The 12,288-nt window shown below is 56.4% G+C and overlaps 2 protein-coding genes and 2 long non-coding RNA genes across 8 annotated transcripts in view; 2 read left to right on the top strand and 2 right to left on the bottom strand.

Annotated features, from left to right (window-relative positions):
• The window catches only part of TTC16 (tetratricopeptide repeat domain 16), a 12,834-nt gene extending 4,399 nt beyond the window's left edge, over window positions 1-8,435 (top strand). For all 3 annotated transcript variants that reach the window (XM_029919497.1, XM_029919496.1, XM_029919498.1), the window contains 8 exons: window positions 594-808; window positions 1,459-1,703; window positions 2,033-2,174; window positions 4,530-4,695; window positions 5,189-5,331; window positions 5,492-5,669; window positions 6,970-7,057; window positions 7,443-8,435. In XM_029919497.1, coding sequence (XP_029775357.1) covers window positions 594-808; window positions 1,459-1,703; window positions 2,033-2,174; window positions 4,530-4,695; window positions 5,189-5,331; window positions 5,492-5,669; window positions 6,970-7,057; window positions 7,443-8,161 — 1,896 coding nt within the window. In that variant the 3' untranslated portion in view covers window positions 8,162-8,435. The remainder of the gene's footprint in view (window positions 1-593; window positions 809-1,458; window positions 1,704-2,032; window positions 2,175-4,529; window positions 4,696-5,188; window positions 5,332-5,491; window positions 5,670-6,969; window positions 7,058-7,442) is intronic.
• Window positions 1,230-2,141, bottom strand: LOC115275772. Its single transcript, XR_003901738.1, has 2 exons — window positions 2,061-2,141; window positions 1,230-1,684 (listed from the first exon to the last, which is right to left on the bottom strand). It is a non-coding gene; the product is annotated as an uncharacterized LOC115275772 (long non-coding RNA).
• On the bottom strand, window positions 8,370-12,288 carry TOR2A (torsin family 2 member A). Of its 3 annotated transcripts, XM_029919515.1 has the most exons (5): window positions 11,929-12,258; window positions 11,055-11,320; window positions 10,120-10,295; window positions 9,322-9,449; window positions 8,370-9,148 (listed from the first exon to the last, which is right to left on the bottom strand). In XM_029919515.1, the coding sequence occupies exons 1-5, from the start codon at window positions 12,077-12,079 to the stop codon at window positions 8,904-8,906; spliced, it is 966 nt and encodes a 321-aa protein (XP_029775375.1). In that variant the 5' UTR covers window positions 12,080-12,258; the 3' UTR covers window positions 8,370-8,903. The 3 variants fall into 3 exon arrangements, with proteins under 3 accessions (XP_029775375.1, XP_029775376.1, XP_029775377.1); XM_029919516.1 differs by lacking the exon at window positions 9,322-9,449 and having other exon boundaries at window positions 9,013-9,148; window positions 11,929-12,265; XM_029919517.1 differs by lacking the exons at window positions 8,370-9,148; window positions 9,322-9,449; window positions 11,055-11,320 and having other exon boundaries at window positions 10,132-10,295; window positions 11,929-12,288.
• Window positions 9,334-12,083, top strand: LOC115275770. Its single transcript, XR_003901736.1, has 3 exons — window positions 9,334-10,763; window positions 10,853-11,022; window positions 11,834-12,083. It is a non-coding gene; the product is annotated as an uncharacterized LOC115275770 (long non-coding RNA).

The raw sequence follows: 12,288 nt of genomic DNA, 5'->3' as shown, positions 1-12,288 counted from the left end.
ACCAATTACCCGACAGGACACAGGATGCTTACAAAACCTGTTTGTTGACTGACTGACAGACTTGCTTACCCAGTGGAAGGTGTTTTTGCCTGGGGATGTTTTCTGTTCATGCCCAGTTCTGCATCTGTTCCTTGTCTGAGATGTCTTGAGCTTAAAGGTCAGGGGAGCTGGAGAGGGCGTGTGCGTGGGAGGATAGGGAGGAAAGGACAGTCACGGTCGGGAGGACACACCCTCCCCCCGACCTCGAGTGAGCTTCAACCAAGCCCTCCAAGGAGGAGGCATCTGCACCCCCATTCTAGAGCAGAAACCACCCAGGCTGACCTGGCTCACCTGAGGTCACATCCGGAAAGGGACCAGCAAGGGATGGGGCCTGAGATGGGATTTTCCCACAATGCTACCTGTTTCCTTCATGAGGCAAAAAAAAAAAAAAAAAAAGGCGGAACAGCAACGCAGGGACCCGGAGGGTGGGAGACATGATACCTGGCTGCCCAGAGAAAGGCCCCTACAGGCCCGGAGGTGTGCCCATGACACCATGGGACAGGTCAGAGCTCAGCTGAGCCTGCTGCCCTGATGCCATCCATGGCCCCCTGCAGCCCAGCCTCTGTTATCGAGACCTGCACAGCGCCTTGCGGATGGATCCCAAGCACCCACAGGTCAAGGTGCTACTCGGGATGATGGTGGACCAAGCCCAGCAGGCTCGCCAGGACGCCGGGATCCTGGCCGTGCAGGGCAAGCTTCGGCATGCTCTGCAGCGCATCAACCTTGCCATCGAGAATAACCCTCTGGATCCTGACCTCTTTCTCTTCCGGTACTGTGTGGGGAGGTGCCCATCTTGGATCCTGCTGTGTAGACTCAGGAGAGGCCTTGACCCTTCCTCAATTTCCCCATGTAGCCTCTAATGATCTTTCCCTACAACCCATTAGGGTCAAAGCTGCGGGGGAAGGTTGGAGCTGCTCTTGCCCTTAGAGGAGGGGCAGGCAGCCGCCTCAGTTAACCTGCGAATCCTGGACACCACCCCTCCCCACCGGCCGGCCGAGCATTCATGCTGGGAGGCTCAGCCCAGCTCAGCGGACAGGCTGGGGTTTGAGTCTCCCCCTGCCCAGGACTCATTACATGATTTGGGGCCATTTAACTTCCTTGAGCCTAGGTTTGCGCATATAAACAGAGGAGTAAAACATCTGCCCCATGTACAATAAGGCCTCGCATAGAGGTCGGCACACACCTGCTTCCCAAAAATAAAGGTGGAAGCTATTTTTGAGTAAAATGAAACTACCAGTGACCAGTAGGTTATCCAAGCGGTAACACAGAGCCCGCCCCACACCTAAACTAGTGCATGAGGAGGGAGGGGGGCCCTCATGCCACCTCTACCAGTCAAGATGGTTCAGACTGGCCAACGGTCTGGCTGGCCTCCCGGGTTGGTGGGGGTTGCCTTGGTCCTCATGCCCCTCTCCCCCGAAGGGGCACCATGTACCGCCGCCTCCAGGAGTTTGACGCTGCTGTGGAGGACTTCCTGAAGGCGCTGGACATGACGAGCAAGAGCCAGGAGGACACGGTGCGGCAGGTGCAGCGACAGCTTCTGCTGGCCTACAACGACTTCGCGGTGCACTGCTACACGCAGGGCGCCTACCAGGAGGGCGTGCTGCTGCTCAACAAGGCCCTCAGGGACGAGCAGCAGGAGAAGAGCCTGTACATCAACCGTGGAGGTGAGTGCGGGCTGCCCTGGCCTCCACAAGTCCCGGGTGGGCCCCGGAGGAGGGAGGTCGGGAGGAGGGAAAGAGCCTCAGTGCCCTGGGAACACACTTTGGGAAGTGCTGCCTTAGACAAAGGGGCTGCAGCCTCTTGCAGCTGCTGAGAATCCGGCTGCTGGGAAAAGGTGCCCCAGACCAGGAAGACCTCCGGCGGGCGCCCTCCACAGCCCACGAGAGAGTTCGCAGCCACCAGTCTCAGGATCCCCTGGGGGTGGGGAGGTGGGGCTGGGGCTCCTGGGCACTGGGCTTGGGGACCCACGCAAGCCCCTGTCCCCGGGTCCCAGACTGTTTCTTTCAGCTGGGCAACCTGACCTTTGCGGAGGCGGACTACCAGCAGGCGCTGGCACTGAGCCCACAGGATGAGGGTGCCAACGTGCGCATGGGCCTGCTGCAGGAGAAGTTGGGCCTCTGCGAGCAGAGGAGAAGGTGCGGGGCCTGTGGGCGGGCCCAGGGCGGGGCTGTGGGGGCGGGGCCTGGCTCAACGCCGGCTGGGACCCTGGGTAGAGACCCTCTGCTCTCCCAGGCAAGTCTCGTAAATAACAATCTGAGTTTTCAAATTTTCTTGAAAAAGTCTTCACTTTTTTCCGGAATATTGTCATGGTAATTGCACTTTTTATAAAAACAAACTTAAGTGTTCGGTAATGTATAATCAGAATATGAACGTTCCAATATTTGCCTCCCAACACCAATCCCCACATAAGTTTGTAGAGATCCCTCCAGATTGTTTCCTATATATGTATATATTTTTAAATAAAGCCTTAGGGGTTTTTTTGTTTATTTTTGAGAGAGAGAGAGAGAGAGAGAGAGAGAGCGCGAGCGAGAGCGCAGAAGAGGGCAGCGAGAGAGAGACAGAATTTGAAGCAGGCTCCTGGTTCTCAGTGTAGAGCCTGATGTGGGGCTCGAACTCCAGAACTGTGAGATCACAGTCTGAGCTGATGTCAGACACTTAACCACTGACCCACCCAGGCATCCCTCCTAGGTATAAACAATTATCATTGTTTTACAAAATGAAATCACACTAAACTGCTTTTGACTTCCAACCTTATTACATATAGGACGATCTCATTTTTCTTTATTATTTGCATGGTATTCCGCTCTATGGAGGTAGCATGATTCATTCCTTTAGACAACTTTCTACTGATGAATATTTGGGCTGCTTTCTGGTTTTGTTTTTGTTTTTATTATAAATAATGTAATGAGTACCCAGGACATACATTTTCATGCTTTATACTAGGAATGCCACAGTTAGATTGCTGGAAGTCAGATGGTTGTGTTAAAGGGTGTGAACATTTAACATTTTAAAACAAAATATCTTGGGGCGCCTGGGGGGCTCAAGTCGGTTGAGCGTCCAACTCAGCTCAGGTCATGATCTCAACAGTTTGTGAGATTGAGCCCCACGTCCTTGGGCTTCATGCTGACTGTGCAGAGCCTGCTTGGGATCCTCTCTCTCCCCCTCTCTGTACCCCTCCCCACTAGCTCTGCCTCTCTCTTTCAAAAGAAATAGATAAACTTAAAAAAAAAACCATAATATCCAATTGTTCTCCACAAACAGTAACCCACTATGAACTTCCTCCAGGAAAGGAGAGCCTCGGTTTTCCCAGATCTCCCTAGTGCCAAGTGTTATGACTGTTTTCTTTTCTTAAGACTGTTTCCAACTCCGCTGATCTAGGAGACAAAGAAATGCTCTTGCAGTTCATTTATGTTGTAAGTTTAAATTGCTAGTGCCCTGCGGCATCTTTTGTGCCTGTGTTCCTCATTGTGGCTGGTCCCAACCTTTTGCCCATTTTGCTATTAAATTGCTCCTGAAGGGGCGCCCGGCGGGCTCAGTCCATCAAGCATGTGGCTCTTGATCTCGGGATTGTGACCTTGAGCCCCGCGTTGGTCATAGAGCCCACTTAAATAAAGGAATAAGATTTTTTAAAATAGTAAATTGCTCATTAAAACTTTTTGTTATTGTTACAAGAGTTCTTTGTAGGCTAGGGAAATTATCATCTGCCTTTGTGGGAAAACATATTTCTCCTATTTATTGCTTTCCTTTGTGATGGTTTTGCTACTCAGTAACTTGGGATTTAATCACAGCCAAGTTCATTTTCTCCTTTTTAGCTCTTGGGTTTGTGACATTCTCAGAAAGGTCTTCCTTACTCCTAGGTCTTAAAAACATTCACTTAGAGGGGTGCCTGGGTGGCTCAGTCGGTTAAGTGTCTGGTTTGATTTGGGCTCAGGTCTTTTTTTTTTTTATATTTATTTATCTTTGAGAGAGAGAGAGAGAGAGCATGAGCAGGAGAGGGGCAGAAAGAGAGGGAGACACAGAATCTGAAGCAGGCTCCAGGCTCTGAGCTGTCAGCACAGAACCCAATGTGGGCCTCAAACTCTTGAACCACGAGATCATGACCTGAGCCAAAGTCAGATGCCCAGCCGTCCCTGGGTTCTGATCTTGATCTTACGGTTCGTGAGATGGAGCCCCACGTTGGGCTCTGTGCTGACAGGCTGATAGCAAAGAGCCTGCTTGGGAGTCTCTCTCTCCTTCTCTGCCCCCTCCCTCTCTTTCTTAAATAAATTTTATTTTTTAAAAAACCCATTCACTTATAGTGGGGTCTTATACTAGCATTTAAGTGTTGGGGCCATTAAGAGTGTGACCGTTAGAAGAGGAGCAGAGGGGCCCGGTGGAGGTGGGGGGCAGAGACCAGCCTGATTTGCCCCAGACTCCCCAGGGCCCAAGAACTGCTATTTCCCTCCAGAGGGCCCAGCTCACAGCAGCCCGTGACCCACTGTGCCCCGCAGGCAGTTCCATAAGGCGGAGAGCCACTTCTCAGTGGCCATCCAGCACAGCCCCCAGAGGGCCCAGTACTACCTGCACCGTGCCAGGAGCCGGCAGTTCCTGCAGAACGTTTTGGGGGCCCGCCTGGATGTTGCCACCGTCCTGCTCCTCAACCCCAAACAACCTAAGGTGGGTTCCTGCCGGGCCAGGAGGGCGGGTTCCAGAATCAATACCCTCGGTTGCCTAAAGATACTCCCTGCTCCCAGAAGAAGTCTGGTTTCCTAGCAGAACTAACAGCTGCCAATGCCAAGCACTGACAAAGGGCTAGGTACTGTCGCAGCCACTTCAACTCGCGTTGCTGTTTCTCCCTCTGCAGCACGCCACGAGACAGGAAACTTTATTATCACCCCCAATTTGCGGGTGAAGAGGGTAGGGTTCAGAGAGGTCCGTTCCCTTGCCACAGGGCACGCACTTAGCGGTCAGACCCCTGCAGGCCAGCACCTGCGGTTGGCTGGCCAGGTCCTGGCGCTCTTCTTCCTCCTCACAGGCTCCTCCCAGTTCTGGAGCACGAGCGCCTGGCCCTCCAAAACCCACAGTTTGTAAACCCTTCCAACGGCAGCCCTGATAAGGGCTCTGTGCCGCACTGCCCTGCGCTGGCCCACACCCTTCTCTTCCCTGGCAGCTGCTCCCGCTGGTGACCAGCCTCTTCCCGGGCATGTCGGTGGAGGAGGTGCTCAGCAGCCAGGTGGCCCACCTGGCCCGCCTGCAGCTCGATCGGGTGTTGGAGAGAAGCCTGCAGGCTGGCATCCCTCAGGGCATCGTGGGGCAAGTTCCTCGAGTGGGCACCCCAGGCCGAGGGCGGGAAACGGCTGGGCGTCAGGACTCTTCCTGCCCCATCACCTCCTCAGGTGACTCTCCAGCCCCTGGGGATGGTGGGCCGAGTCCGAGGGGGCTTACCCAGCGCCCCGGGGCCCTGGCTTGGCAGGCAGCTCAGGGAGCGGGAGCGAGAGCGCCAAAAGGCACGGGCCCTGCGGCTCTCGTGGAAGCAGGAACGGCCTCTGGCTGAGACTTCTGAAGAGCTCAAGGCCACCCCACAGACCCCAGAGGGAAAGCCAGAAGGTCCAAAGGAAGAAGCTGAGGCCCCCGAGGAGGAGGGAAAACAGGTGAGTGGGCCACATGCCGGGGCCTAGGGCCCTGGAGTCCAGGGAAGCACACCCCGAGCCAGCGCTGAGGGACGCAGATTGGCTGGAGGCTGCCATCCAGCCTGGCTCTGCCGCCACTCAGCTGTGTGACTCGGGCGGGGGACACTTTGAGGTGGGAATGGTACCAATAAGGGACACCCCTGAGGAAGGGCACCTCACAAGGAGTGCCACACTCACCTTCATAAATTCCGTGTGCGCTGGCTGGTTGTGCCAGGATTTTCTTAATTCTTCAATTCATTTCTAAAAACATTTTATTAGATGTAACTGTACACAAATCATGAGTGGCCTGATGAACTGTCACAAACTGAATACACCCATGACACCATTATATGTTGAAAGACCACATTACCTGTTGAAAGCCCCCTGGCAGGGCCCTCTCCTACCCAGTGCCCCCCAAGGCTGTCCTGATCCTAGCATCACAAGTGAACGTGCCCGTTCCTCACGTCCGTGGACAAATACGGTGTGCCCGCTTGTCCCTGGCTCCTCTCACGAAGCAGGTTGGGGAGTTGCAGCTAAGCTGACTGCTCGTTCTCGCTGTAGAGAGTCCCATCCTGGGAAAGCCCCCGATTTGTCCGCTCAACTGCTGGTGGACAGCGGAAGCCCAGCATCCCGTGCCGGAAACAGACCGGCCAGCGCGAGTTTTCTAGCTAATGCTGGAACGCAAAAATACAGAACTTTGATTCGTGTACCCCCTGGAGTCACTGTGAGCTCCCCGCCTCCGTTGGTAGCACTTGCAGCTCCGCCTGCCTGTCCTCGCTTCCGTGGCCTGCAGGTGTGCGTGGGCCGGAGGGGCCCGATCCAAGGCCCGCCTCTCTGCTTTCTTAGCTGGGTGTCCCGGGCAGGCTGCTTAGGCACCCGGAGCCTTGGTTTCTGGGCCATGAAAGGGTAGTTCCCTCCCAGGCATGGGGGCAGATGAAATGGAAGAGGCATGTGTCATGTAAAAACAGCTCCTCCGTTCTTCACTTAGCTATTCCCCAGGGCACAGCACTTTACAGGTTACAGAAGCCCGTCCCGCACTTGAACTCATTTGCGCTTTGCAAGTGAGGCCCAAGTAGCTTCTCAAACACTGCCCTTCTCACAGTGCCGTGCCAGTCTGGTCTGCCCCCTCCGCCTCCTGTCCAGTCTTAGCTTCTCCTCGTCCCACCCACCCCTGACTGGGGACCCTTGAGAAGTTCTGAGCTGCTGGTCTTCCTTCTGGAGCTGTGCCACTGGCCCGCGGCCTCCGGCAGCCTGTGACTGCCCTGCGTGTCTTCTGCACTAGGAGGAGAAGCCGAAGCCCCCACCCAGCAAGGCGAGGTCCCTGTCCAACAGCTACGTCATCCAGACCTCCTCAGGCTCCATCTCAGGCTGTAAGTCCCCAGCGCTCCTGCCAGCCCTGAGTCCACCGAAGCGGCAGAGTGGGCAAAGGTCAGGGGTCAGAGACTTTCTGGCCCATGGGTGCTTCTGGGCACTGCTTCTTATTCCCATTTGACTACAAAGCAGGAGTAATAACCCTCACTTTGCAAGGGGCGTGGTGAACCCTCAGTGAGAGCTAGGTGAGGGTGTCCTCAGTATGTCCCACTTACCTACAGCCCTGGCCCACCTGCAGGGCTTGGGAGGAGGGCTGGGCTGGCGTCATCCAGCAGACCTTTCCCTTGGCCGCGTAAGGCCTCTGGGGTACAGGCAAAGCTGAGACGGACACCCTGCTGTCTGTGAAGGGCAGCCTAACCGATGTCCTTGGCACATCCTTCCCAGTCAGGGTCATGTCCAGCCCAGAGACAGAGAAGTCCACTAGCTACCAGGGATACAAGAGCACCTCAGCCACTGCTGTGACATCCTCCAGCTCCTCACTGCTGAAGACTCAATCCTCAGACCTGCTGGAGAACGAGGAAGACCTAAACTTGAGCCGCAGCCCCAGAAAAACTGAGGCCACCAAGGGCCAGAGCCAGAGGCCCAGCAAGACTGAGGCAGCCCAGGGCCAGGACCGCAGGCCCAGAAAGACCGCGGCCACCCAGGGCCAGGACCGCAGGCCCAGAAAGACCGCGGCCACCCAGGGCCAGGGCCGCAGGCCCAGCACGACTGAGGACGAGGAAGCCCAGGGTCAGAACTGTAGTTCCAGCCAGACAGAGGCTACCCAATGCCCAAGACAAAAGCCTAACAAAACCAAGGACACTAGAGGCCCAAGGCAGAGGTTCAGAAAGGCCAAAGGTGCCCATGGCCAGAGCTGGGGACCCAGTAAGGCTGCCACCCAGGGCCAGTGCTGGGGACTGATCCGAAGTTCCAGTAAGACCAAGGATTTCTATGGTCCAAGTTGGAGCACCAGCAACACAAAGGCCACTCAGGGCCAATGTCAGATGCCCGACGAGATCGAGACTCCCCAGAGTTGGTCTCCCCAGAGCACAAGCTCAGATTCCAGCAAGATGGAGGTGACCAGGGGACAGAGCCCAAGTCTCAGAAAACCCCAGACCACCTAGGGCCTGAGCCAGAACCCCAGAAAAATCAAGGCTGACCAGGATCCCAGCCCCAGCAGTTGCATTGTTCCCTGAAGGGACCATTCAGCCCCCCTCACTTCTTGCTAACCATGGAAGAGATTCTAAATCTCCACCCCCCACTCCACACACTCACTGGGGTTCAGCAAAGTAGCCTCCTACCGGAGCAATTAGATAGATACCTCAGCCAACATTCCTCTGGTCCCATGGCTAAGTTTATTGTATTTGTTCTCATAAAATTAAAAACTTTAAAAACTAGGCCCAAGTGGCAGCTTGAGTCCCTCTGTTCATGGAGACTGAGAAGTCTCAGCCTAGCTTTACAATACGGGGACACAGGCTGTGGAATGGAGGGTCGAAAATATGGTACCAGACCAAGGGGCCAAGAGTAAAACTGAAGAGGGAGGGAGCAGCCATGAGCCACAGTCCCTGAGTTATAGTTCACATTTTAAGCAGGCTCAAGCTGGAGGGCAAGGGCAAGGCTCACTGAAGATCTGGGGTCCCCAGTGGTTTCCCTAGGGAAGGAAGCAAAGGCCAAGATGCCCTGAAACCAGTTAGGAGGCCAGGGCCTGCCCTGGCCCCCTGGCCCCTGGCCCGGCCAACACATCTTCTCTTCACTTTGGGCTCCAGGTCTCACTCTCCAGGAGGCTCAGGAAAAGGGTCCCTACTGCAAAGGCCTAGGGCTTTCCTGCACAGCCTGGCCAGGAGGGCCAGGGTGCCATCTAGAGGGTCAGAGGAAGAAGGCAATCCTGGAAGCCACAGTTTTGCAGCCATTGGAGGAAAAGAGCTGCTCGTCCTCAGGAAAGAAGGTGGTGCTGTCCAGCACAGCCTGGACCACCTCATCCCTTGGCTCCAAGCCCAGCTGGGCCAGCTCGTTGAGCACGCAGTGCCGCACGTGGTGCCGCTGCAGTGGTAGGAAAGGCACCAGGACATCTAGGAGACGCTCTTCCATGAGGCCTGAGCGCCAGAAGCCATCTGCAGGAAGGGACAATGGGGGAAGGATCTGTGTTGGGCTCAGGGACAGCCCAGGCGCGCCAAAGCATGGGCTGAGAAGTACCAGGTCAGTGGGCAAAGCATCAGCCCCAGGCCTGAGTGAAGCCCCAGCCCGCTGACATGACCCCAGGGTGGGCCTCCTGGGCCGAACTCACGGTGCGGGCTGTCCAGCACAGCCTGGGAGACGACCGGCTCCAGCTCCTGTAGGCGGATCTCCTCGCGCTCCCGGCGGCTGCGCCACGCCTCCAGTGCCACCTGGTTGATCTGCTCACCGCCAGTATTGCTGAAATCATGGAGGACGCCAGCCATGGCTCAGGATGGCCCTTGCTTCCCATGTGCCACCTAACACGACCTGAGCCTGGGGACCCAGCTCAGGACCAGCAGGAGCCAAAACCCCACTGAAAATATACCACAAAACCACTTCCCCTCTCCAGACCCTGTGTCTACAACCAAGACCCCTGGAAATTCACTGATATGTGCCATGTACTTTAGAGTTTACAAAACACTCTTGGGTCCCTTAATTGGCTTTCCGTCCCCCAGCCTCTAGGAAGACAGTGAGGCATTAATGTTGGCCCTGCTGTGCAGAAGAGGAGATGAGAGTTCAGAGAGGTGAAGTGATTTGACCAAGGAAACACAGCCAAGACTCTTAGTAGTGGGACTCGAATTCTAGTCCTGTTTTTCCCAGGTCTGTGTATCTCCTGGCCACAAAAGAGGGGAAACCCGTTAACCTAGCAGGCTTCCACAAACACACGGCGAGGATCCCAAAGGCTGAGCCCCGCATGGGCTTTCAGAATGTGAAAATGGGAACAACAGTGTCCCAGGGGGAGTGTGAGGGGCTTTGGGAAAGCCAGCTGGGAGGAAAGGTATTCTGCTGTGGGACCACAGGCCAAGACTGGATGGCTGAGACCTGGGACAAGTGTCCCCCTACCATCCTGCCGCAGAGCTGGGCCCACCTGATGAAGATGAAGATGGCTTTCCGATAGTTGGTCCCGAACACGACCCAAGAGGAGCCCAGGAAAGGTCGCAGCACCTCCATCAGGCTTGGGGCCAGCTTGTCCATCTCGTCAAAGAGGAAGAGGGAGCGACTGCAGGCTGTGAGGTTCCCCTGCACCCAGCGCTTCAGATCCTTCTGCAGGTGAGAGGCAGGGATTTGAGGTGGCCTAGAGATACTCCTCTAACCCCAGGCTTCTTCCCAAGGCTGGAGCTAATCCCCTTCCCAGGAGAGGATGATCTCCCAGAGAGAACTACCCCTTTCACGGGGCCTGGGGACAAAACGGTGGCCCTGAGAGGCGAGAGACTTGTTCAAGTTCACACAGCGAGTCAGCGAGGCACACAGAGACTCAAGCCAGGCCTTGCATCCGCCTGTTCAGGACGAGCTCTCGGATGCTTCCTACTTTCCATAAAAGGGAAAGATTCCTTTCTGCCCTCTTAACCTTTCCGCTAATGTCGCCAGCTGAAGCAGATCAGCCTAGAAAAGTACCTTGCAATCAACAATAATGATAGTAATAAGAGCAACTGTTTCCTGAATGCTTACCTTTGAGCCTCAAATCGGGACTCTGCTTTACAGAAAGAAGATAACGCAGACTGTGTGGCAAAGGTAAGTGCTCAATAAATAATAGCTGCACCTGTATAATCCCACGTCCCTCGCAACAACCTTGGCAAGTAGGTACCATTACTGCCCCCCAGGATTTAAAGCAAGAACTCCCTACTGGGTAGAATGGCACCATTTCAAGCTCTGTTCACGATGGGCCCTAAGGGCTGAGGCTCCAACTGGCTGTGTGGCTTGGAGCAAGTGACTCTCCCTCTCTGGACTGAGGACTCATTCACTCCCTAGGGTCTGGCACCCCAACATGCAGGTAAATGGTGGTCCAGGATGCCACCAGCCTACCTTGTAGCGGTCCATGTGGCTGGGGTGGGGGAAGTGGATGACGGGGGAAAAGTGGTGTACATGGGGGCTGCGGAGGCCACCGCGGAAGAGGTAGCGCGCCAGCAGGGAGCTGAGGTAGGATTTGCCGGTGCCTGTCCAGCCATGCAGGGAGAGGACCAGTGGCTTGGTGGGGGCTGGGTCCTGTACGAAGGCCTTCAGTGCCTTCACCACCAGAGCCTTGGCCAAGTGCTGGCCCGCAAGGTGCTGGGCCAGGTCACACTCCAGACCTACGGCCACGAGAAGGACAAAATCAGAGCTGTGGACGCGCGGGCACACACACATACACACATGATTGTCACGGAAGGCGGTAGGGAGGAGTCGTATCTGGAACCCGGTCACGTGTTCCCTGCGTTCTGGGTTCATTTTTACAAGCTGCTCTGTGGAAAGGGAGTGGGGCCCATAGGGTCTCGGCTGCAGCTGCCACCCTCAGACCTGACAGCTCGGCAGCGCCCCCAGCAGCCGTCCTTCTGTATGGTGCTCAGCTCCAAGTGGGTGTGAGCTGTCAACCGGGTCGGCCCAAGACTCCTCCCCACGCCCAAGACAGGCTTCTACTCCGTGGAGGCCCAATCTTCCCCCCAAGGCCCTGCTGTCAAATGCCTCCCACCATCCTGGCAGGGCTCTCCCTGGACCCCCAAAAGGCTTCCTCAAACCTACGCCCCAAGTCCGGGGCTCCAGGCTCTCAGTCTCTCAACGCCGGGCCCACTTCCGGCCCCGGCCATTCAGAAACCTGGGGGGTCCAGGCCCTCGGTTCTACCCTCCAGGTCTCGCCCTGGTGCGACCCCAGGGTCCGAGGGCTCCCTGGTCCGCCGGCCCCTCCGCTCCTGCGGCTCCTCACCCTGGAAGTCGGGCTGGAAGTCACATTCGCAGAAGGCGCCGAAGTGGCAATGCAGCGAAGTCAGGTCCCACGCGGCGGCCGCGGCCGAAACCAACCCCAGCAACCCGAGGAGCGAGCCCCAGGACCAGCAGCCGCGTGTCGCAGCCGCCATACGGGTGAGGCCGGACCCGGGTCTGGGACAACCGCCCCTCCCTTGAACCACAATTCCCGGCGTGCATCACTCCGTGGCAGCCACTGTCCGTAGCCTACAACTCCCAGCTCTCCCCTGAAAGGCCCGCACTGCTGTCCCGCAGCAGGGCCGCAAGGTAGTCTCTAGGGGGAGCCCGCGAACCGTCCAATCCAGGATGGCGGGCCACGTTT

The sequence above is a fragment of the Suricata suricatta genome, chromosome 13 (genome assembly GCF_006229205.1).
Source record: "Suricata suricatta isolate VVHF042 chromosome 13, meerkat_22Aug2017_6uvM2_HiC, whole genome shotgun sequence".
Taxonomy (NCBI): domain Eukaryota; kingdom Metazoa; phylum Chordata; class Mammalia; order Carnivora; family Herpestidae; genus Suricata; species Suricata suricatta.
This window is presented reverse-complemented; position numbering and strand designations above follow the sequence as displayed.

Excerpts from the sequence above, each read along its gene's own strand:
- TOR2A (XM_029919515.1), bottom strand. The coding sequence starts at position 12,079 with ATGGCGGCTGCGACACGCGGCTGCTGGTCCTGGGGCTCGCTCCTCGGG. Across the intron at positions 11,321-11,928 it reads CTTCCAGCCCGACTTCCAGG|GTCTGGAGTGTGACCTGGCC; the intron begins GTGAGGAGCCGC and ends TCGTGGCCGTAG. Across the intron at positions 9,149-9,321 it reads TGTGCTGGACAGCCCGCACC|ATGGCTTCTGGCGCTCAGGC; the intron begins GTGAGTTCGGCC and ends CCCTTCCTGCAG.